At 57.1% G+C, this 25,091-nt stretch overlaps 1 protein-coding gene and 1 long non-coding RNA gene across 3 annotated transcripts; one reads left to right on the top strand and one right to left on the bottom strand.

Annotated features, from left to right (window-relative positions):
• The first annotated feature begins 841 nt into the window (after positions 1–841).
• Positions 842–20,828, top strand: LZTS1 (leucine zipper tumor suppressor 1). Of its 2 annotated transcripts, none has more exons than XM_056321709.1 (4): positions 842–981; positions 14,884–15,371; positions 15,793–16,614; positions 17,896–20,828. In XM_056321709.1, exons 2-4 carry the CDS (start codon positions 15,021–15,023, stop codon positions 18,559–18,561), a joined length of 1,839 nt encoding a protein of 612 aa, XP_056177684.1. In that variant the 5' UTR covers positions 842–981; positions 14,884–15,020; the 3' UTR covers positions 18,562–20,828. The 2 variants fall into 2 exon arrangements, with proteins under 2 accessions (XP_056177684.1, XP_056177683.1); XM_056321708.1 differs by lacking the exon at positions 842–981 and adding an exon at positions 1,003–1,298.
• On the bottom strand, positions 5,474–24,817 carry LOC130141062 (uncharacterized). Its single transcript, XR_008818976.1, has 2 exons — positions 24,627–24,817; positions 5,474–8,407 (listed from the first exon to the last, which is right to left on the bottom strand). It is a non-coding gene; the product is annotated as an uncharacterized LOC130141062 (long non-coding RNA).
• Between the last annotated feature and the right edge of the window lie 274 nt (positions 24,818–25,091).

Below are 25,091 nucleotides of genomic sequence, written 5' to 3' on the forward strand. Positions count from 1 at the left end.
AGCCTGCCGGGGAACAGCGGGATCCACTGAACGCTGCTCGAGAGTCACAGGGCGTGTGGGTACCTACAGAGCTTCCTCCTGATATTGGGAAAAAGTCACATCTACACAAGCAGGATGGCCCTTACCTGTGGGCAAGTAGAGTCTGCTTGGGCTACAGAAACCGGTACCAGGGCCTCAGCCTGTGTTGCTTCAGGAAGGTGATTTAGCAGAGATGCTCAGGGTTTTTTCCCTTACAGCATCCCTCCCCACTGCTCAGCACTAAAGGCAAGGCCAGGAGTGGTCAAGAGGCTGGTCCACCCCTTGTCCACACCTTGGCACAGCAATTCCCAGCCTCACAGGTGGTCCTCAGCCCGCGCTGACATCAGCCTGCTGCTTTTGGGATGGTTTTGGTACCTGAAGGTAGGGCTGCACACAGGGCAAACTCCTGCCAGGCTTGACAGCGCTGGAGCCAGGGCAGGAGCAGCACCCTGCAGCTCAGCTGCCCCTTGCCCTGCCTTTATCTGCCTCCCTGCCCATAAAGGCATGCTGACAGGCACTGGCAGCGGAGCAGCCAAGGGGGTGGCTTGTTTGTGGAGCCAAAGCTACTTCGCTGAGCATCAGCCTGACACTCCTCTGCCGACAGCCGGCAGTGCAGCTGGCTCTGCGCCCGCTGGAGCAGGTCCCGTGCCTCAGTTTCCCCGTCTGCACCTGGGACGGCTCTGGCTGCGGCCCCAGCCGTACGGTCCCCCGTGGTCAGAGGCCTTGGGGAACATGTCCCTGTTTGTGCCGTGAGGACTAGTTGTGGCATGAGCCAGACACACCCCGGCCCAGCCCGCTGCTCGGCCCCGACGGACGGGGGATATTGGAGACTCTGCTTCACGTCCCTGCTCCAAATCAAGCAAAACAGGAACTTCAGCCCAGAGCTTTCCCGGCCGGGCGAGCTCCCCCGCCGCTGGCTGCTTTCCCCGGGCTCTCAGCTCCCTTCCCGAAGAGTTTTCCAAGGTACCAGGCTTTATCCCAGCGCCGGGCAGGACGGGAGGCACGGCTGGTCCAAGCCCAGCCGCCTTCCCCGCAGCACCGCGGAGCATCCCCCGCGCCCCCCCGCTCCCCACCGCAGGGGCTGCGCGGCGGGGGGTGCGGGGGGGCCGGGACACCCGGGGGGGCCGGGACACAAAGGCCGGGGGCTGCGCCGGGGCGGGCCGATGCGCGGGGTCCAGGCTCCTCCTCCGCCGCCGCGCCGGGGATGCTGCTGCCGGGCGGGCACCGGGAGCCCCGCGGAGCGCCGCGCCGCCGTGCAGAGGAGGCAGCGGCCGCCCGAGGTGGGCTGGGGACAGGGGGAGGACGGGGGGGGGACACGCGGGGGAGGGCTGCAGCCCACCGGGGTGCCGCTGCCCCCGAGCTGCGTGCAGGGGGATGCGGGGGGGGGGGCGCGAGGGGGGGGTGGGGGTGAGCTGAGCAGCGCGGCCGGGGGTCCCCCCCCTGGCGCGGGGGGGGGGGCTGCGAGCGCAGCGCATGGCTGGGGGCTGCTCAGCGCAGCGCCGAGCCCCGTGCCGGGGGGGGGCACAAAGGGCCGGAGCCGTAGCCCGGGAGCGCGGCTCTAACCGGGGGCATCCCCGGCCGCACACCCCCGGCCGGGCTCCGCTCCGTCTTTTCCCTTCCCCCTGAAGTCTGGAAAACTTCTTTTCAAGCAACAAGAAAATTCTGCGTGTTCAGCACCTTGGTTCAGGCTGCTTCTGGTTACGCAGCCCCCAAACTCTCCGGGAAGAGAAAGAAAGGAGCAGACAGATGCCTTTGGTCTGTTGTCAGCAGCATCCTGGGCAAACAGGGGCTGCCAGCCCGCCGCAGAAATTATTTGCGGGTCGTGCCCGTGTGCGTGCGGTAGGATGGGCAGCAAGCGGGTGGGCAGCGTGGGTGGAAGAGGTGGAAGAGCATTAGCAAGCGTGAAGGCTCTGTTTTGCGTGGGCATCGAGCACCTCTGTCTTCAAATACTAATTGTATCAGGATGCGGGTATCGTTGCGTGCGAGCGTGCCGGCTGTCGCGATCGCTGGAAGCGTTGGAGCCTTTCCTTGGGTGTGCAGCTGCACGGCCAGGCAGAGCTGTCGATGCTGTGCTCGGTGCGTGTGCAGGCTGCAGGCTTTGTGCCTATTTTTGCACCCAGGTAAATGCGTGGGCAGGAGGTCACTGCTCACCGGAGGATGCGCAGCTCTCGGGGGTGTCCGCCCAGGTCTTGGAAAGCCAGGGATTAACCTCTGCCTTTAAAAGCAGCGCTGGAGGGCTGCCGTGGCAGGAGCCAGCTCCGGGCTGTCACTTCTCACCCCGCTGATGCTCTGCATTCGGTGCCAGGTGGGCACAGCCCAGCAGCTGCCGGCTCCGGTGGGGAACACGGCGGAGCTGAGTCCCAGGTGCGGTGCACGGCTGGGGGTTGTGCCTTGCCCTCACCGAAGGGGCTGGACGCCTGCCTGCGCTCCGCAGAGCACCTCGCTTTTCCTCACCGTTCAGGAGTAGCTGCCCTCGGGTGCAGGTTCCCAGCGGTGTGGCAGGAAGGACCCCCACACAGATGTTGGCCCAGGATCGTGGGGGAGCCCTGACAGCTCACATTCAGACCCACCCCCACCCCTGATTATTCCCCCGCACAGCTGTGCCCACATCTCTCGATCCCACTGCAGCGGCGGTACCACTGCATCCCTGCTATGAACCCCTCTCTCCCCGGGGAGTTTGCATTTGGGTTCCTGCTGTCCCCTTCTCTAACGCCCCCTCGGCACCCTCACCAGCCCCTCCCGGCAGGGCCAAGCCCTGGGCACCTCCTGAGCCACTGCTGCCCCAGCAGAGCAGTGCTGAGGGGGTCTCTCTCCCTCTCCTGTGTTCACAAGTGAGCTGAGGCCTGGGATCTCCTTACATATGTGACTCGTGTGCTCACGAGGGACCAGCACCTGGCCCATTTTTCCAAGCGGGCTTGCGTTTCCACAGTAGTTACCATGGCTGTCCAGATTCCTCCCGACAAGAGCTTGCTTTCCTCACTGAAGGCTGCAGCAAGTGGAATACGAGCAGGAAAAAAGTCCTCATGAGTCTTCGCTATCTGTCCTCCTGATAGCATCGCTCCAGACGCTGATTAACTTCCCTTTGAAATCATTGCCAGGACAGAGCCTGCCGGGCTGCTCCTCACCTGGCCCCAGCCTCCCACGCCAGCCTGCAGTCACGGCCGTGCACCGTCACACTCCGTCTCCCCGACCCCTCCGTGTCACGCCACGCCAACCTGCCCAGCTCTCACCTATGCCTGCAGCCAGGCTTTTGGGAGGGTCTACAGAGCCCTTCTTTAGCCATTCTGTGGTATTACTCCTGCAATTAATCACCAGGGCCATTAATCAGTGGGACAAAGAATTGGAAGTGCAAAATCATCAGTGCAATCAGCAGTGGGGGCAATTAATGGCAGCTGCAAAAGCGCACTCAGGAACACAATCCCACGCTACGGGGGATGCTTTCAGCTCCCTGCCAGGCCTCCAGCTGCTCGAGGGGCTGCTGGCAGCTCCCTCGGCCTCGGAGCCCCCAGCTGTGCCGGTGCCCGTCCTGCTCCCCGGGTGACCCCCTCCTCTTGGCACCGCAGGCTGCGAAATTGGTCTTGAGCCGTTCCTTTCCACCCACCCCTTAGTCACTCTTCCCTGGCAGGCAGCATTGCGGAGCGGTGGGAGGCGAATGAATGTGAAACTCAGGCAGGAAAATGAAAATTCAAGAAAAGCCAGCTCCCCTGAGAGCGAGCCACCGAAGCAGGTATAGGGACTTCCAGGGCAGGCTTCCCGTGCCGAGGGGATGTGGGGCAGACCCTTACCCCTGGCCGGGGCAGGGGGGCTGTGGCACTGGAGAGGGGGGGGAAGCCCAGCACTTGCAGATGCTCCGCTGCGGAGTGGGGCCAGGCAGAGGCAGGGATGCTGTCCCAGCGAGCTGCTGCTGCTCTCCCATCCCGTGCCTCCCGCAGCCCTTGCTCTGATGATATCCTTAGCCTTAAATCACCATTTCCCCCCTCTTTGAAAGCCTCTATTTTGCTGCGGGCAGGTGCAGTCATGCTCAGCACACACTCAGGTGAGGCATCTGCGGCACGCAGAGAGGTGGGCAGCCACAGAGCAGCTGCTCTCGGTGCAGCAGGGAGCAAAACCCAGTTGAGGGCTGGATCACCTATCTGCTGTCCTTGAGACCATTCAAAAACCCGCTCCCATCTCTGACAGCAAGAGCTCAGCTCCAGGCTGGCTCCCTGGGACGCTCAGTCACCCACAGACATCCCGGCAGAGCTTGGAGCCTGTGGTGCAAGGTGCTGCGTGGACAAGTGTGAAAAAATAGTATCATTGCAGCCATCACAGGGAAGTGATGCTGTAACTGCTCCTCAAAGCAGCACAGACTGGCAGAGACAGGACCATAAAGGAACACGCAGGCTGCCCATGCCCCGCACCCTGACACATGGGACCTTAATCCTCCAGCATTCAGAAAAAGCTTAGCACTGACTGGAAACTTGGAGGCTTTCCCCCCCCCCCCCCCCCCCCAGTCCCCCATACCACTGACTTGCACGTGTGTTAATAATTCTTTCTTTTGGGAGGTCTTAAAAATCTCCCCCTGCCTAGTTCATTTGATGTTGTGTATTTAATGGCTGCCCTTGGGTTTGCTATCATGTTTTTTTCCAGGAGACCTGTAGGCAGAAAGCTGCATGGAAAGCTCCTCTCTGGGAAGGGGCAGGATGCAGAGAGCAGGGACTGAGCACCCGGGTCGGGGCGAGCAGCACGAAGGCGTGCGGCCGGGAGTGGGCAGGACCTAAGTGGACTGTTGCCATTAAGGATTAGTTAAAAATAGCAGGGAATGTACAAAGATCTGGCACGTGGGTCACAAAGTCTTTCCTACACAAATTGTTTGCTACTATTGGGGTTTTGTGCTTGCTCGTTGAATTAAGTAAAGCCCCCTGCCTTGAGCAGGAAGGCTCGACAATTTGTTCCTGGGAAGCCCTGGGTGTGTGCGCACTTGGCCCTTACCTGGTTCTGGAGAGCAAAATCCGGGGGAAGGGGGGCACAAGCAGTGCTGGGATTACTCCAGAGCTGCAGGAGCAAACGTCATCCCTGCCTTGCTTTGCAACTGCATCCTCCCAACAGCAGCGTTCCTGCTCAGACCTTCCTCTTCCTCACTTGCAGAAGTTTTCCTTCTGAGCTAAAAGATATCCATTTATCTCCTTAGCAGCACAAGGCCTCTGTGACCGCCAGTGCTTTCCAGCAGAGGGTAGCAATGCATGTGCATGTTCTCCTTAAAATAAGAGGATTTTGAATGATTTGTTAAGGAGCCTCATCTCCTGAGCCTCTGACTTCCAGAGAACCGAGGGTCTCTCCCCCACGGGGCAGTGCTCAGGCCTGAGAGCCAGAAAGGCTGAAGCTGGGCGCTTGCCTCGCTCTTGCTGGAAAAGAAAAAGCCTCCGAAAGGTCCATCTTGACTCGCTGTCACACAACGACACGGAGCCATTTGCCATCAGTGGTATTTTCCCCGAGGAGTTTATCCAGGTTTCCTCAATGCAGAAGGGATAAATTTGGCTACTTGCCATATTGCCTAAGCAAAGACAGCTATGTCAGAGGTTCTAACTCAGAATGCAAGCTGGAAGGAACATTCAGATATTTAATTGCCTTTTAGCAAGACATCAGCCAGAACTGTCTCAACAGACATGCTCCTCTGAAAGGCAAGTGCCTGTGTTTATTTTTTTGAAACAATGAAATGACATCTCTGTAAGCCAGTTATGGATGATCTCCTTTAAAGGTTAATTGAATATTCCTTGCAACTTTGATGTACATTTCTCTTTTGAAAGAATTGCTCTATTTGGCAGCCAGGCATTAAAGGGGTGGTTTTCACAACGAGCCAAGTTTAGAAAAAAAAAAAAAAAAAAGAGGAGGAGGAACATAGGAAGTGAAAACTGAATTTGCCTTTTCTTTTTCTTCTGTGGCTGCTGCCTTGAAGCCTGGTAGAGCAGAGCAGGATCAGGGACATGTAACACTCTGGAAAGCCAGAGAGGGAGTTGAAGGATGAGAAGACAGCGGCAGCACAGCAGATGCTTTTCACAGCAAGGACTGCAACAGGCATTCTATCAACATGCAGAAGTTGCCTTTTCTCAGCTCCCACTTGACTGAGCATCACGCAGCACACAGAAATACCCAGCATTTAGACAAACCACCACACAACTGGTATCACAAACAAGGAAGGACAGCATAAAAATAATGCGCAGCTTAGTTTTGGAGCTCAGGTGTTGTGAAGTCAAGCACAGACTTGACATGGAGAAGTTTAATTTGCTGGAAGATCTTTAGGTCCTACCTCAGAGAAACGCTTCCTCTGATGCTCACAGCCTTACTGCTAAGGGCAGAGACTGAGGCATTTCAGCTGCTGCCAGGGGCAGTTATTTCCCCTCCTGCTTCTCAGGAAGCTTCCATCAGAGCTTCCCACTGCAGCAGGCAGTTTCCAGCCTGACCATAACGGTATGTCCCAGGAGAAGCAGCCCTGGCTCAGCCTTGGCTGCTCATGCCCTTGGCTACCTGGCCACCACCAGTGGGAAAAGAGCAAGGGAGAGCAAGCAGAGGGCCCCCACACCCTGATGGCACTCATGTTGCACATGAGCCCAACGAGGCTGAGAGAGAAGCAGCACAGATTTGCTTTATGATCCCCAGATATAGCAAGGGGGTGTCAAAAAGCAGGAGGAGGTGAAGGACCAGAGAGGAAACCCAGCTGGGCCTCCTAAGCACTTACATGGCAGCCATGGTCAGCAGGAGCACAGGAGACAATGCTGGCTATGCTCCTGGCTGCTTTTCAACCACCTGGGAGAGGCGAGGAGACAATAAAAGGCAGGAGGACTGCAAACAGAGCCCTGTCTCCATGGCAGCCTGCAGCTCCACTTCTAAATTTTCCCTGTACATGAAGAAGATGCTTTTCCCCTGTATATTCTTGGGGGAATTTTGCAGCAGAACAAGCCTTAGTCCAGGTATTTCCTGGTGATTGGTGAGGGATTGGCATGTAGAAGGAGCCCTTGGTACTACCATCCTGTCAGACCTTGGGGGAAATGGGCTCACTGTCTCTCATTACTCTCTAATCCATAATTAGGGGAACAGAGGAAGACACGTGCAAAGCCTGTGGAAGCGGAAAGCTGGGAGGAAAAGTATTTAGGGCTCATCTCAAGTTACATGAAGTTCTTGCTATTTTTAGCTGGACAGGCAAACACTTTCCGTCAATTAGACCCCAGAGAAAGCGCGTGGGAGACGTGTAGGACACCAAACCTCACCGGTCGGGCTGCTGACAGGGGCTATGGCAGTTAGCACCAGGCACAGACCTCACTGAGTCGGTGCTGCGCAGGCAGGAGTTAAAGGACAGCATCTCTGCAACTTCCTAACCACGCTTGGAGGCACCTCCAAGGTGCACGGGGACCCTGAGCTGCCTAGCACAAGCCGGTCCCTTGCAAGCAGCTTTTTTGGGTGCCCCCCCAAGCTCACACCCTGGCAGATTGTGTTTTACAGGGTCGGAAATAGATGCGTGAGAAGGGGCCTCGCGGATCCCAAGTGAAAGCCATGCTCAGCTGTCACCCACCCCAGCACCAGCTGCCAGCTCCAGACGGTTCCCAAAATAACTAACCCGCGGTGGGGATGCGAGGGCCCCTTCACCCTCCTCCCAGGGACGGAGCAGTTCTGCACCTGCCAGCCTCGTGGGGACGGGCCACTGTGCATGGTACCTGCTGCAAGGTCCTCCCTGGGAACAGGAGCCCCTCTCCCCAGCAGCATCCCCCAGCTGCACAGACCCCTCCCCGAGGTCTGTCCCGTTTACAGAGGGGTCCTGTGAGCAGCCGGTGGGGACCGGGTGGGTGCTGGTGGCCTGGGTACCGTGGCACGGCAGGGTCTCGGCGCTGAGCCGGCTGTTTCCCGCAGAGCCATGGTGCCTGTTGCAGCAGGGAAGTGAATTTGCCAGTCTGGAGGTCGCAGTTCCTGGTGCTGGCATCACCACTCCGGTGTGCCCGCCGCAGCCCCAGCCAGCCTGCAAACCTGTGAAAGACAAAAGCAAAGACCCGAGCATTTCTGAGTTTCCAATTAGCAGGGCTTTAATTGCAGTATTAGTTGCTCGTTAGTGGGAAACAGCCAGATGCTGTGTGGAATTAAGTAAGATGAAAAGATCTTTCTCTCCACCCCAAGAATATTTAGCTATGTCTCATACGAGCATTTCCTTCGTACCGGGAGCATGACTGATGTGACTTGTGTGGGTGCTGTGCCCGCTGCTGAATCACCGATGGGCTCCGAAATCCGTACGGCGCGAGGCCGCTGGCGGGAGTGGGGAAGAGCTGTGAGGGGGGCTGGGGGTTTCGGGAGGGCACAGGTGGGCTTTCTTCACATGTGGGTGAGTGAAGGTTGGAAGCTGGAGGGTCCTGGAGTTGCATTTAACCTAAAACAGAGTGAGAAAGCGTTTGGGCTCTGGCCTGGGTGGGGCTGGGGGTCCCGTCACGGGTAGGATGAGGGTTACTTGCAGAAAGGTGGGGTATCAGAGGCACGAAGAAGAGCTACAGACCAAGCCCAGGGCGTAATAAGATGGAGGATCAGGCTGCCAGAGCAGTGCCGGGATATTCCCACAATGCCCTGCTGTTGCTGTGCATGCATCCAGCAAGGGTAGGGCATCATGCGAGACCAGATTCTCTTGGGACAGCCCCTCCCCAGGTCAGACAGGGCACAGGGACAGTAGGAGGGGGGCCAGGACTGTCTCAAGCCCAGCTCCTGGTAACGCTTTTCGGATTTGCTTGCGTATGAAGCTATTTAGTAAAAACTGCAGCTGTGCGGGGGAGAACCGGAGCATTTCAACACCAGGAATCTCGTCACCCTGCGCACAGAAACGCAGGCTGGCTCTGCAAACAGCCCAGGACGGCATGAGCGATGCTCGTGGGCTGCCCAGGGAGCATCACCTCCCCGGCACAGCCTTCTTATAATGACACCATCCCATCGCCGGCCAGGCTGGCAGGTGGGAGCAGGTTAAGTAGGTGATGTTTTGTCCCCCATCACTGCATCATTCGGTGACCTTCTGAGCCCCAGCCCAGCCCCCTCCCGACAGGTCACTTTGCTCAGCTCCTGAATTCCCTGTGGGCTGTTACTTCCCCCAGGCTGCCAGGGCAAACACCAGCTTTTCCTGGGAATAAAGGGCTGCTGGCTAATACGAAGATAAACAAGGTTTGGCTCACTTCTAAGTCCCTCTCAGGCCAGGGAGACAGGGAGAATAATATATCACTTTTTCTAGCCCACATATTTGCTGGTGCTATTAGTTTGTGCACAAGCTAACTGTCCAGTAAGCATTTGCTGGAGAGAAAGCACGAGACTGTGCAGAAACGCAGACGTTGAAAGTCATGGGACTTTGCTGACTTATACCAATTTTCTGTGGGTTGAGCAATCGTCCCCAGGCAGGGACAGAAGCCTCTCCCTGCTCAGCCAGGGCTCCCACACAGGGGAACAGTGCCGTCTCCCCACAGAGGGACCAGACAGTATGGAAGTAGGCACAGCACAGCAGGTGTTGAGCTGGTATCCTCTAAAGCATGTTCTGCCAATATGATTCATTGTTAATTTGAGAAATTCCTCTTATTCTAGTGCTGGCTTTCCCAAACATAACTCAAGCCACTTGCCTCAATGCTGCCTGCATCATCACATGGATGATTTTGCCCTGGTCTCCCACTAAAGCCACTTGTTGACTCACCCCCAGTCAGGATTGGCGCCTTAATTGCTTGATGGACGGAAGAGAGGTTTACACAGCTCCTTCAAGCTCTTTCCAAAGCTGACGCTGAATTCAGCTTTGATTTCTGGCTTTTCCAGCAGGGCTGGCAGGAGAAAGGGTGGCATAAGTGACCTTGACCTGTGCTGCCCTCCCGCAGGAGCTGGGTGCAAAGTGCTCGGCCCTGCCCATGGGCTTCGAAACGAATGCGGATTGCCTTTTGTGGCTTTTCCCCCCCGTTGAGCAATTGCACCTTCACCACCAGGGCCTGCAGCAGGATCACTGGTCGCAACGTAAGAGCCCAGCTGCCAGGGGACACTGGCAGAGAGACGGCACCAGTCTACTACTGCTGTGCTGGCACGAAGCCCACCCAGCTCCCTGCCAAAGCCACCGCCGGCTCCTCTAACAAGCACCAGCCAGTGGGTGTGAATTCTCTTAGTGTTCATTGAAATAACATTAAGTGTGATGGACTCCTGGGCTATTAGAGTGGATGTAACATGTAATTGAGGCTGGTTATTCTTCATCTGGAGTGTCCCCCTTCACTAATGGCAAATCAGGGCAGAACACATGGTGCGCGCTTTGTGAGTCCTGGACTCAATTCACTCCCTGCCTCCGATCAAAATGATCCCAATGAATGTCAATGAATGAGCGGGGGACAATGAATTAGAGTGAATGAAAGCCTTGTAATGGGGCCCTTCGCCGGCACCGAGCCACAATTGAACACCACAAGGATGGCGTCTGCCTGGGCGGTGTTTGAATTCATCCCCATTAGCGCGATTAGGGTGAAGATTACAGGGTGGGGGCAAGGTCGGCTCCACCGATGGGGCTCTCCAAGCCCTATTGCTGCCATTTCTTTGGAGACCAAAATGAGCAGGTTGTGGAGAGCCTGGCTCCAGCTGGGCACGGGGAGAGCGGGCTGAGCTGGGAAGCCTGAGCAGGGACAGGCAGATGCTCGCGCAGCCCCACGCGGGTCCGTCTCATCAGCCTGGGCTTCCTCAGTGTTCAGGGTCCTGAAGCCAGAACCTGGTTGTGGTTGCAGATCCCAAATCCAGCTCAATGAGATCGCTGTGTTCCAAGTTTTGGATTAAACCGTTCTCTTCATTAAAACTTAAGTCCCTGTAGCACATGCATGGCTTTTTACCATGGAAATGCCCACATTTTTCCCCTGGGGGCCACATTCCATGTGTCTCAAAGACCCAAATCACTGAGTAAAAGAGGGGCACATCAACTGGCATCGATCGAGGGAAAGTGGAAGGAGGCTGCTCCTGGATCCAGGCTCTTGGCAGCTGCTGCTGCTTCTGTATTATCTGTGCATCTCCCAACAAACACCCAAATGCGTGGGTGCATCTGCACAGAAATGATGAATAATAATCCAAGAGGGAAAAAGAGTAGGCGAGAGAGTGCAGGGGAGAAGGAAGCTTTCACATTCCGAGGGGAGAGGAACAGGATCAGCAGGGAGGGAATAGCACTGCGAAGCCTGGAAGGAAATGAAGGCTCTTACGAAGGTGGCCTGTCTGAGGAAGGCAGAGAGAAAGCTACTGCCTGTGAAAACTCTGCAGGGGAGAGGAAAAGGCTTCAAAGAAACTGCTGTAAGGGGATAAGATTAAATTCCTGCAGCCCATTCAGAAAGGAGGCGATGGGGAGAGTTCTCCCATGTGCAACTGCGGGGCAGGCACGACTGCAGTGAATGCGAGATGCTATTCATTTTTTCCCCTCTATTTCTGCAAAAATAGGAGTGGGTGCATCTGGGCACTCAGCCCCTGATCCCGGGGGTTTAGACCACGCTCTCCGGGTGCTTACTGGGTGTCTGTCCCATAGGCGCCCACCGCCAGACCCCCGCACCTCCTGGCTCACCACTCCGCCTCAGCGGGTTTTGTTGGCAGCCCCGTGAAGGGTCGTGGAGCCCAGGCACTGCCCCTGGGCACAGCATCACCTCGGGGGTCCCACCAACACAAGCCTCGTGCTGTCGCCCCGGCCCCCTCCCCACCACGGCGCCGACAAAAGAGCTTTGAAGGGCTCATTTGCTGGAGGCAGCAGAGCGAGAGGGAAAGGCTTGTGTCTTTTCTGGCTTTCTGTCCTCGTTAATTGGTGAGTGACAGGGCAAACCACGTTCCAAAGTAATCACATTTAGCATGAGAGCCAGGCGAGGCCAGGAGCTGAGCGGGTGGGGGGCTGCAGGGTTTGGCTTCAGGGGCAGAGCCGGGCTGGTAGGTGGCATCTGACAGGTGGCATCTGGTAGGATGGGCATCTGGCAGGTGGCATCTGGTAGGATGGGCATCTGGTAGGGTGGCATTGCCATCACGCGCTGGCAGCCACGCACGGACCCACAGCAGACAGCGTGCACCCCACAGGCACGCACAGGTCCGGCCCCAATACACCTTCATGCCCCTGCAGGCTGCCCCACTGCAGCATGAGCTCCCCACTCGTGCCTACAGCCGGGGTGCCACGCACCCCCGCTCACCCAGGCATGCCCCCCACCTCCAACAGCCGCCCCCCGCAGCCCTACAGGCTGGGGCATCCACCGTTGCTGGGGCATTTTCAGACCCAGCACCCTCACGTTTGTTTTTTTTTCTCTTCCCAACCCCCTTTTACACTTTGCAATATGCCCAACCTAACTGAATTGTGGCTGTTGCCAAGCATGCAAACCCCCTTAAAATATACATATATACATGCGTCTAAATATATATGCATGTACATAGTGACTAGTTTTTGTTTGGCTCAGCAAACTGATCTGGCTCCCTGTAATCACACGGTCACTAGATTTGATGCAGGGAAAGATGCATGTGCCACAGAGGCTGAACGAGGGAGGGGGACAAGTCTGGTCCCCCCTTTTGGAGGTGCTGGGGCAGAAGCCTGCGCCCTCCGCTCGCCCTGTGTGCTCCCAGCTGTGCTGTCTCCAGAGCCTTTCTCTTTCTGCTCACATCGTGCGCGAATGCCAACTCCTCCACAGCTTTCAAAGTGTTCACTTCTAAATGGAAAGAGGGAAGAAGAAGAAAAAGACGTGCCCAGCCCTCTCAGGCATGTGTAGGAGGGCTGGGATTGATTGAAACACCTCCTGCCAAGAGGCTGGAAAGTCCCAGGTCTCCCTCCCCACGTTTCTCTTGTCTTCTGCAGGCACCCAAAAAACTAAGGGCGCATCTGTCCAAGAGGATGGGTGATCTGGCCACAGGGACAGTGAGCCTAGCAACCCTGGAGCACCAGCCACATGCAACACTCTGTGCTTTAAGGAATCAAACATCCCTGACACCTCTGCCATAGGTGTTTACATATATATATATATGTTTACATATAGCGGCTGCTTCCCCCTTCCCGCGCGCTCGCACACATTGAGCGCTGTCTCTGGGATGCTGTTGCCATAGCTGGCAGCTGTGACACTGCCTTTCCTCCTCTGCAGGCACAGACACTCAAGTGTGGTGTCAGGGACTCGCAGGCAGAGCAGCCTCCTGCGCCAGTTATCCCGTTCCCCGCAGCGACGCGTCCCCCTCCATGCACATTATGCCTCTTACCCTATAAAAATGAATGAAGCCAAAGCCATCGATCGCTTTTAGCATATCAGCATCCAGGCAGCAGTTCAGATCTTGGTTCTTACTTACTTCTCTTAATCTCCTAAAAATGGATTTAGGGATTAAAGCGGATATTCTGTCTTTCTGGGACTTTTCTCTGACACTTAATCAATCTGGGTCCTCAGGGCGCAGAGAAAAAGAAAACAAATAAAGCTGAGGGATGAGCACAGGTTTGTGTTACCCTGTTCAGGATGCAGAGGAGCCTGCACCGGACCAGGCGTGAGGCAGAACGTAATGAAGAATGGGAAAAACATAGGAGCAACTCTCTAGACTTTGAGGATGAGGCAGCGAGGATGCCCTGGCACGCCATGCCTGCACCCCCCTCCTACTGCCAGGGGGCATTTTACCCCCCAGGATGTCTGCTCAGGCGATGGAAGACTGGCATGGGGCACCAGTGGAGAAGACCCACTGGAGAGCGGGCGCGTTGGGCTGTTCTGCATGCAGCGGAGAGCAGAAACGCTTCTTCTTTCATCACCCTCTGCAAATAGGATTTAGCTCATTTTGATTACACACTAACTTGTGCCTACGAGCAGCTCTTCCCTCTTCTCCCCGCCTCACCCTTTAATGATCTAGATGGAAGATGCATCTCCATTATAGCCCTGGCACTGGGAGCCAAGCATCGCAAAGGCCACCAGGAGCTGGGATTTTATTTTACATTTTTCCCCCATAGCAAAGTGAATTAATGCAGAGCCCCGCATACCTCTGAACCGTAATCACAATACTTTGCACACACATAATGCCTCTCGTCTCCTTAAGTGCTGCACAGACATTAAGCATAATTAAGCCTCACAGCATCCCTTTTCAGGTAGGTTAAGAGGAGCACAGAAAATTGTCGAGAAATCAGGGAGCGACAGGCTGATGCAGAAAAGGTTGTGACTGCAGCTCACAGAGTCGAACGCAGCTGTCAGGAGATGGGATCCATCCAGCGTGGAATAAGCAGGAGGCACAGATGCTTGTTGAAATCAGTGCCTGTTAGGCACCTAAAAATCACTACAAATGTCTTTTCCTCCTCTCTTTATTTTTAAAGACTCCTGTGTCTCCTAAGGCCTCATCCGGCTGCACCATACCCAGCAGCTCCCCACGAGTCCCCGGGTGCAGGGTGGGATGCACCCAGCCAGCTGGGAGCTGTGCCACAGAGGGTGCCAGCCAGCCTGGAGGATGCAAGCAGTTCGTGGGAGGCTCCTGGAGCCATCCCCAGGCACAGGGGAAAGCCCTGCTCTTCCCCATCTTCCTCATCTGCTGCTCTCCTTCACTCTGGGCTTCTGCGGAGGGATGAGGAAGAGCAGCCCTGGGCTGGCCGCAGGGTACCAGCCCCAGCAAGCATCCCTCTCCCTTTGCACACCCGAGGAACGACCAGCTCGCCTGCACACACTCCCCCAGCCCAACACACAGGGGGAAACACGCACACTGAGGCACGCACGTGCCCTTTGCACAAAGCCTTTCACATGCCGATAACAGCTTGTACCCAAACATGTGTGCAAGGCGTGCATTTACCCACTCACACCATCAGAAACCGCCCCGCTCCTGCCGATGCCCAGGCTATGGGCACAGCATCGCGCCCGCCTCCCAAACTGCTTTTCCTCACCCTGCTCTCTTTGCCTCCCCCAGGCTCGCAGCTCCCAGGCGCAGCAAGGTCTTTGCTATGATTGCAGCAGCAGCCGTCTCTACCTGCTGCCCGGACCCCTCGGCACACGGCTCAGCTGGGCTCCGCTCACCCCACTGCATGCCCCCAGCCCGGGAGCAGCATGGGCAGCGTCAGTAGCCTCATCTCCGGCCACAGCTTCCACAGCAAGCACTGCCGAGCCTCCCAGTACAAGCTCCGCAAGTCATCCCACCTGAAAAAGCTCAACAGGTACTCAGACGGGCTGCTCCGCTTTGGCTTCTCCCAGGACTCCAGCCACAAGTCCAGCTCCAAAAGCAGCAAGAATGAGGACTTCTTTTACATCAAGGTCAGCCAGAAATCTCACGGCTCCCACCGAGCAGACTATACCGCGCTTGCCAGCGGGGAGCTGGGCAGCCAAGCTGGGACGAGCAGCATGGACTTCGGGACGCCCACGCCGCAGAAACTGATGCCATTTCCTAGCCAGCTGGAGGTGGTTAGTAGGGGAGGCGGTGGCCCCAGAAGCGTGGGGGGGTCCCACTGGACAGCATCTGCCCTCAAAGTGGGTGCAGGTCCCACCGTGGGGTTGTCCTCGTGTAAGAGAAGGCTCTGAGAGCATAGTTTGCGCCAAGGAGGTGGGAGGAGAGGGGCAGGAGGGAGGTGCTGGGGGCACTCTGCCACCCTCTGCTTTCGGGAACTTGGATCAGCAATACGTTCTGTCCTCTCATTCCCAAACATGCTGTTAGCCTCCCACCAGAGGCAGTTTTAGCCACCAGCAACCCCTCCCGAGCTTTTGGCCCTTGATGGAGACCCGAGCCATTCCCACTGTGGGGGTCTTGTCCTTGGGGGAAGAAGGGATGGGGGAGAACAGACGACGCGGGGTCAGTCTGTGCTGACAGGCTCTCTCTTCTCCCCAGGGTGCGGAGAAGCCAGCTGCACGACCCACCGCCTTCAAGCCAGTGCTGCCCCGCTCCGGCGCCATCCTCCACTCCTCCCCTGAGAATGGGGGACACCTCTCCCAGCAGCTGCACGCCCCGGACAAAGCCAAGGAGCAGGAGCTGAAGCCGGTGCTGTGCTCGGGGGGGCTGTCCGACTCCGGCAGGAACTCCATGTCCAGCCTCCCCACCCATAGCACCAGCAGCAGCTACCAGCTCGACCCCCTCGTCACGCCCATGGGACCCATCAGCCGCTTCGGGGGCTCAGCCCACAACATCTTGCAGTGTGCCATCATCCAGGATAGCAACATGATGAGCCTCAAGGCCATGTCCTTCTCCGATGGGGGCAACAAGATCCTCAACCCTGGCAAAGCCCCCCACCACCATGCCGCCGAGAAGACCACTTGCATCCGTTCGCCCATCTCCACGGATGAGTCCACCATCCAGGAGCTGGAGCAGAAGCTGCTAGAGAGGGAGGGAGAGTTGCAGGAGCTTCAGTCAAGCTTTGAGGAGAAAGAAGTCAGCTCCTGCCAGGCATACGAAGAGAAGCAGCGGCGCTGCAAGGAAGAGCTCGAGGGTCTCAAGCAGAAATGCAACAGCAAGCTCAAGCAAACCTCGCAGAAAACCCAGCGGACGCAGCAGGTCCTTCACCTCCAGGTGTTTCAGCTGCAGCAGGAGAAGCAGCAGCTCCGGGAGGAGCTGGAGAACCTCATGAAGGAGCAAAACCTTCTGGAGACCAAGCTGAGGTCCTACGAGAAAGAGAAGACCAGCTTCGCCCCGGCGCTGGAGGAGACCCAGTGGGAGGTAAGTGGCACGGGAGCACCGAGCAGCATCTCGGGCTGCCAATTGCAAAAGCAAAGAATGTGGGTGGAAGGCGATGGCTCCAGCACCAGCAATAAGCCACACAGCTCTGCTCCACTTCTGTGCCCTCATCCAGCAGCACTACGGAGGGGCTGAGCAGAGCAGGTGGTGCACACGCTAAGCCCAGGCTTAGGAGATAGATATTAAAGCCAAGGAGAGCCCTAGTCTGTCACGTGGAGGCTCTGCAAGTTATAATTGACTCACTGCCCCTCTTAACCCCTCAGCACTTCACATCATATAAGGAAACAACTACTGCATAAAAAAAACCCCAGTCATTAAAATAACTTTGCGTTTCCAACCTCCAGCAGAGGGTTTTTCAGACTGCCTGCCCCAAAGGAGCAGTAAAGCCACCTTCCTGCGAGTAAATAGGAACTGCTTGGACTTGCCATGGCCATTTATTAGAGAGCAGTAAAACCTTCCACTCTCTGCTTAGGCTTAATTTTCCCACTGATTGGGTAGCGCTGAACAAAGGCTGTTAAACTGCTGAAAATTCAGGCCCGCCGGAATAACACCCACCGATACCGCTCGCTGCACGCAGGGAGAAGCGTAGCTACTGCCCAGCAAGCCTGGAGGAGCGCAGTGCTCAGCTTCGCTCCCTCGCACGCGAGGATTGCTCATATCGCGTCCGGTGTCTCTGGTTTATTTGCGCTTGCCAGCCGCCCTGCCAGGCTCTCCGCAAGCCCCACCGGCCTTGCGGCCGCAGGGTCCCCCCGGGTGCAGCTGGATGCCGAGCCCCCAGCAGCTGTACCAGCCACGCTCCAGGCTCCAGCGGGATGCTCCACTGGGATTTACATGCAATTTTGTGGGGTGCAGTTGGGTGTCTGCTTGCAAAACAAGCTCAGCAAGTTTAACTGACCGCGTGAGCCATCAGCGGTGGTTTCGGCAAACATGTTGGACGGGGTATTGAGACTTGAGCACTTCCTTGACACCCCATTTCCACACCTCCGCTGAGGGTGTCGGCTCCTTAAATCCTCACAGCTGGTCACCAGCAGCCCTCCATGTCAGCCAGGGTGTTGATGCATGGAGGGAGTGAGGTCTCCTCCAGCCCCCTGGAGGGCCCAGGCATGGCTCTCCGTGCTGGGCATCTCCCCGGGTGGGATTTTGTGGCTGGGGTCTCCACATGCTGAACCCCAGCTGAGCCCAGCGTGGCTTGCATGGGGTACTGTGGGTGCTGCCCATCTCCAAGGTACAGCCCTAACTGGGGTGCTGCATCCCTCCCCACAGGTGTGCCAGAAGTCGGGGGAGATCTCCCTCCTGAAGCAGCAGCTGAAGGAGTCCCAGACAGAGCTCAACACCAAGACCACTGAGATCCTCAGCCTGAAGGCTCAGCTGAAGGAGGTGAGGGTGAAGATGGAAGGGCTGGAGATGAAGACCCAGGACCTGGAGGGCTCCCTGCGCACCAAAGCCATGGAGCTGGAGGTGTGTGAGAATGAGCTCCAGCGCAAGAAGAACGAGTCCGAGCTGCTGAGGGAGAAGGTGAATCTGCTAGAGCAGGAGATCGTGGACCTGCGGACGGAGCTCGCCATCCTCAAGGAGCAGCTGAGCGAAGCCCGGGAGGTGGCCAGGCCCTGCGCTGTGGTGGACGATGCTCAAGCACTGCAGGGAGAGGTGGAGAGGCTGAGGGCAGAGCTGAAGGCTGAGCGGGACAACAATGAGCAGATGACCTCCGGCTTCCAGCACGAGCGGCAGACATGGAAGGAGGAGAAGGAGAAGGTGATTCACTACCAGAAGCAGCTGCAGCAGAGCTACCTGCACATGTACAAGAGGAACCAGAATCTGGAGAAGATGCTCCAGCAGCTCGCTGCAGGGGAAGATGGCAAGGAGCCCATCGAGCTGGACATACCCGGTGCCGATGTCCCCTACGAGGACATCATCGCCACTGAGATCTGAGCCAGGTCTGCCTAATCCTCCTTGCAGCTTAGGGGTGGCAGTCTCTCCCAGGTAGAAGCGCTGCCCTGCAGCTTGCCCCACGCCTTGTACAGTTCAGATGAGCCATGTATTTATTAGCGGAGCTGGTGGCCTGGCCAGCTCGCCAGCCCTTCTCCCCTCCCTGCATCGCACTGCGGCGGTGCCCTCCGCCACCTGTCGTGTTACAGAGGTGAACAAGCAACTAGTGCCAATGGTGACGTGCCAGCAGTTCCCCCTCGCCCCCCTTCTGCCCCCTTGTAGGACTGAGAAGCCAGCGACAGGGGTGGTCAGGGAACAGGACTTCAGCAAATAATCTCCCGTCGGGTAACGAGATGATGCAAAACTCCCAGGGGATGCTCTGCTCCATGCTCGGGGCGGGGTCCCATGACAGCACAGCTCTGGGGAGAGGGATGCCACAGCCCTTCCCACCTTCTTTGAGAGGAATCAGCCTTGGCACGTTTCCAGCCGGTCCCTTCCCACAGGCTGGAGGAAGCGCCGCTGCTCTCACACCTCCTGAACCTTCCTCCGGTCAGTGCCAAACCCCGGGTGCCACAGGACCGAGGAGCTGCCGCTGGCGCAGGCTGCACATCCACTTCTCCCGTCCCTCGGCTGCTGCAGTGCCTCAGGAAGGACCCTACCCACACACACACGCACCCTTCACCTTGTTACAGCCAACACCCCCACCAAAATCACCTTTCACTGACGGGCACAGCGCACCCAGCACCCATCCTGTCCCTTGGCCGTGGCCGCACCTGCACATCCCTCCTCCCTGGACCTGCACAGCCACAGCAAACCCAGCATTCCCACTCTGATGGACAAGGACCCAGTGTCCCTTTCCTCCAGCTGCCAGATGGGCAACTGGATTTAAAAAGGAACAGAAATTCCCAAGCCACAGTCTGACCCAAGGAATCAGGGGGTGGAAATCGGTTGTGTTTGCCCCATGACCCCATGTGCTCTCACTTGCTCGCTGTGACCATCCCTCCTGGGAACCCCGGCTGCCTTATCTCCACTTGTGCCCTTACACCCACGGGATCCCATCAACAGGAGCTGGTTAAAAAAACCCAATCAGCCAACCACTTCCATTTTGTTTTCTACTCCAGCTCTTAAAATTTTCTCCTGCCACCAGCAAGCAGATAGCCAGGCTCCACTGCGCATCGCCAGCAGTGACTCTCCCATCCTGCCACAGCTCAGCATGGCCAAGAGGGAGTCAGCCAGCATCCAGCTTGCCAGGGTGGAGGTCTCCAGCCGGGACCACTTTGTGCTAGTGCAATGGTATTTTTACTGCAATATGTTTGTTTACCCACTAGCGAGGTGGGCACCAGCCCAGGAGGCTCCATCCCAGGGCTGCGGGCCGGGGGTCTTGCACAATCCCATGCCGCAAATTTGGCCAAGGGCTCAAAGCTGTGTGCAAGCAGCAAAATTCAGCATCCCTCACCCTGCTCCAGCCAGCCTGTAAGGGCGACTCACAGAAACCAGTCTGTGCCTTCCGCACCTGCCCCCGAGCCCCCCCCAGGGCACCCTGGCCCGTCCTGGCACACGCACATAGCACCAGCCGATCCATAGCCATGGTCTGCTGGAAAAAAGCCAGCCTCGAATCCCGGTTCCAGCCCCGCGGCTGTGGGTCGGGGCCACGCTGGGTCAGCCAGCCTTTGCCCAGACCTGCTGAAGGATGCTTTGGAGAGCTGAAAGATGAGGGATGAAGGACGGCACCCAGCTCCGCTCTGGCTCGTGGGGCCGGACGGGATTTTCTGCATCATCCAAGCCATAGCCCTGCACCAAGGGCTCTGCAGCCCTTCCGTGTCCCGCATCGGAGCCAGAGCGCAGTGACCAGGAGCTTTCCAGTGCCAAACACACGGGTGCCGAGGAGTGCCGAGCTCTCCCGGCTGCCCCATCCCGCAGCCCCTGTCCTGGCAATGCCCAGCCTTGTTCCCGCTCCCGCTGGCCTCGGTGGCCCCGTCCCAGGTCCCTGTTGCCCCAGCCGCGTGTCCTCGCCAGCCAGCGCTGTATGATGTGATTGCCCGGAGGCATCGATGTGCTGCCTTTGCACAACGCTGTGTGTGACCGTCCGCATCGCAGGTGTGTCGCTGCCGGTGTGAGCCACGGCCGCCCTGCCCGCTCTGCGGCTGGCCGGCCTCAGCCTGTACATATAATTATTTTTCTGCAGGTTTTTTTGGATGTTATTTCTGGTGACTGATGTAAACTACTGGTAATTTTATGGTTTTATTTATAAATAAATTTTTTAAAACTTATTTAGCCTCTCTGAGTGCCTGGCTTGGCAGCGTTTGGAGGGTTTTCACCACCAGCCAGCAGCAATGCAGGATGGTGCTTTGCCATGCCCCTCTCCGGGGCACATCACACACACCCCCCTCAAGCCACAAATCATTTATCACAACACTCCAAGGTCCCCTTTGGGGACATCCTTCCACCTGGCCCTGTTTGTTTCCAGCCCCGCGAGCGCTTTGCCGCATGGGTGAGCGGCGTTATCTCCGCCGTGCAGCTGGGATAACCCATGCATGGAAAAGCAGCAACTTGCCTCCGGCAAACACAGGGATATCGGAGAAGAGGAGATAATCCGCCTGGCCCAGCTCCCAGCTCACACCCCGCAGCCTTCGCCCTCCTGCTCTGAAGGTGAAACTGATTTTCATCCAGACCCTGCGCAGCCCAAAGCCCCCAGCCCCAGCGGCCCCACCGGCGTGGGCTGGTCCATCTCCCAAGGGGAGCCAGAGAACACAGCTCCAGAGGGAGAGATACAGCACAAATGCCTTAATGAAACCAAGGACATGTTTTGACTATTGAAGCTGTTTTCCTCCAAATCAGCTCAGAGCCGATTTGCCTTGCACGGATCTGGTGGTTTCACAGGTCTAAACAGCACAGGGGGAGGTAAAGGGGGAGGTTGGGGAGACAGAAAATAGCGGGAAGCACTCAAATTGTAGAAAACACTGCCATTTGTCCTGACTCCTCTGGCTGCTTCCAGGGGACACTCACCCCTCCAGAGCAAGGTGGGGACCCTGAGCCACTCATGAGCTGCTCCGTGCCCCCCGAAAGGGCACCTGGCCCCAGCACCCAGCTCCCACTGACGCTTTCCAGGGAAACCTTGGCTTCGCTCACGCTGCCCGAGGCATGAGGGAAGTTTATTTTTAGAGCCTTTGAAAACTGCTGAGGAGGAAGGAGATAGAAAACCACGTGCGAGGGCTCTCTCTCTCTCTCCTGAGCAGCACCTTCTGTTACACATCACCTCTGACCATCGCCTGCCCTGGCTGCTGGGTGCTGCCGGCTTGGCCGAGCCCTTCCCAGGCTTGTCCATGTATCTGGGCCAAGAGAGCAGCAAGGAGAGACCCCTGAGCTATCCCACATTACCCCAGCAGATATCCCTGTCCCACAAAGGTTGCAACCAAACTGCAAATGATGCAGTGCAGCAGAGCAGAGATTTACCAGGGCTGAACAGCAGCAGGAGTCAGGGCAGGTCCAGGAGCAAGCGCAGCATCCCCAAGGGCACATATGCCATAAGAATAGCTTCTTAGCAATACACTGGGAAGCCAAATCCCCAGACCTGGGGACCCTGGGCTGCTTCTTCCATTAAATCAGGTGAGGGTCCCACCCCTTCTCCACCAAAACCCTAATGAAGCTACTGATGAGAAAAAGCTGTGTCTTTCCCACAGCGAGGGCTCAGAGCATCCTCTGCCTCAGGCAGCAGCAGAAATCAGGATAGTGGGCACTGCCTGGCCCTCGTAGGGCTGATGCACGGACAGAAGCACGGCTCCCTTGCTCACAAGGAAAGCTGAGCAGCAGAGGACAGCCCGATCCCTGCTGCAACCCCACTGCTTCACGCCCAAGAGCAGGCACATTCGGGAAGGAGCAGAAAGCCCTGATAATATTGGGGCAAAGCCGTTCCCTCTGATGCCCAGTGCTTGCCCTGTGGAGGTTAAACATGAATGGGATGGCATCGGTGCGTGCCAGGGCTCCCGAGCTGAGGAAGCGTCAGAGCACGAGGGGCACGGTTAGCTCAGGTGTTGGGGGCAAAAGGGGAGACACAGCACCCGCTCGTGCATCTCCCCCACAGTCACTGGGGTTCCCCCTTCGCCTATGCTCTGGGTAGCTCTGCTCCAGCTGCCCGAGCACCAACCGTCCTCAAACAGAAGGAGTTTGAATCAGTTGCTGAACTAATCAGCGGATGCAAATAAGCTTAAAGACAGAGAAAAGCTGATTTGCATCTTCTTTTAACACCCTGGTGCCACTGCACCAGTTTCTGGCTATGGGGGGCAAAGTCAGACCTAAAATCTCAGCAGAGACAAGACCAGGGCTGCCTTTGAAAGAGCAATTAAATCGAGCCACCTCATGCTCACAGGGTGATAGAGGGTCGGAGGCAAAGCTGCTTTTGATGTGCAAATAACCTGCAGCGGCTCTCCCCACCAGCCTGCTCCCCTGCCTTACATCTGCCAGTCCCAACCGAAAACCCAAGGGGCAGGGTGGGGGAAACGTGTCCAATGTTTGCTCTCCTCCCCTCCTAAATGAGCCGACAGCTGGCGTGTGCTTCTCCGAGGGACCCGACTGGCTGACATCAGTTGGCAAAGGGGGATAAGACCCCCAGGCAGTCCTCATTAGTCATTACAAAAAAAAAAAAAAAAAAAAAAAAAGAAGAAAAAAGAAAAAACAGCGTGTAAATGCGCTAAGGCAGCAGCTGGGAGATCAGCACGTCCCATTTAGCATGGTACCTGCTGTCTCTACGCCGTGAAATATTGGGCTGTTTGTTTAACACCCGGCCGAGCGCCGTGTTCGGAGCTGCTGGCTCCTGGCCGGGCAGGGACACAGAGCCCAGGGAGGGCTCACGGCGCAGCCCGGCCCGACGCCACGCAGAGGGGCACCCCTTCCTGCTGGCCACGGGTGCCCATCGCCTTCCCACCGCTCTTCCCGGCAAAGGGCTACGTTCCCAGCTCAGTGCTGGAATAGCTGTGCTGCAAGCCCCAGCCTGCTCCTGAGGCCTCCGGCTGATGGGAACTAAAGCTGTTTGTGTCATTCCTCTCCTGCAGAGCCCTGCGCCAGCTCGGGCTGTTGGCTCCCTGTCTGTAGCACAGGGTCTGCTGTAACCCAGGGACCTGCCTGCGGGCAGGGGGGTGGCGATGCTCTGCCTGGGGTGGCACATGCGTTTCCTCCAGCAGCCAGGAGGAACACAGAGGTTTCTGCCCCGCTTCGAGCCTCCGGAGCCGGAGGAGCTCAGGCTCAGGCGTGCTGGCGGGAGCCACTGTGAGCGAGGAGCAGCGTGGCACGGGCAGCGCAGCCGCTGCAGCCCAGCCGCTCCTGTGCACAAGTCCAGGGAGCAGAGGGGACAGGTCAGAGCTGGATGTTGGCACCAAATCTCTGCCGGACATACGTGCCTCATTAAACCAGCGGTCCTAGGGGTTTAAACAGCAAGCAAGCCTGAATTAAGTCCCCTAGATAAAAGCTGAAGAGCCTCAGCACGCTGGTTTTGTGCCCACAAGCACGACCTCCTCCCCTGACCTTACAAAGCCAAGTGAACCAGAGCCAGCCCCTACCCCTGGTCTCCGCGAGCACTGCTAAAAAGCTCAGCGCACTTGCAATCCATGGCATCCAAGCAAGCTAAGAAGTGTCTGTGCACGGGCCGCTGCTTCCAGCAGGTCTGATCATTTCTGAAGCAGTTCTTGCACTTCTGTCTAAATATTGAATTGGAAAAAAAAAAAAAATGTTATTTCCAGGTGATACAGGACCTGAAATGGCCCTGTCCTTCTGGAAGCAACACGCCTGACCGGGGAACTGACAAGCAGCAGCTTGCTCCATCCCTTCGCTTGCCCCTGGCCGGGCGCGCAGTGCCGCTGCGTGGCTGCTGAGCTCCATCCAGCACCGTGCTCGCCGCAGCCCGGCTGGCCTCACGCAGCGCAGGCAGAGCACGCAGCCCCCACGTGCTGCAGACAACAGCTATTTTATCCCCGGCACAAAGCCACCCTCGCTATTTATATTCATCCCAAACCTTTGCCTGGCCCGGATGAGCCAGACTATCACTGATGGATTGCCGGTGCGTGGGAGCTGCTCACCAGCCTGCATCGAGCCACGGAATCAATCTCATTCTTTTCCCTTTGCTCCCATCAGCTGCAAATTAGAAGAGCTTAATTTCCATGAATATTCTTCTAATTGCAGAATTCCTTTCGCTTTGCTCTGTAACATATGCACGCTTCAGGAGCCATGTTATCCATATGCAGACATCGCAGGTATCTGGTGGCAGGCAGCTGCCTCGCTGGCTCGCAGCGCTCACACACCCTCAGGAATGCTTGTTCAACCTTTGTCCCCAAAACCTGTCACCTGCTGAAGGATTTCAGGAATTCACTGGACTCTGGAACTTCTGCTCTTACTCATGTTTTCAAAACCTGCATTACTGAGTGCTGACAGCTGCCATCTGCTCATGGAGTTATTCCCCTGCCCTAAGCACAGCCCCCCCCTCAGGATAAAAGGACTGTAACTGAGGGGGTAAAAAAGGTAGAAAAAAAATCAAAAGCACCTGT

The sequence above is a fragment of the Falco biarmicus genome, chromosome 18, assembly GCF_023638135.1.
Source record: "Falco biarmicus isolate bFalBia1 chromosome 18, bFalBia1.pri, whole genome shotgun sequence".
NCBI lineage: Eukaryota > Metazoa > Chordata > Aves > Falconiformes > Falconidae > Falco > Falco biarmicus.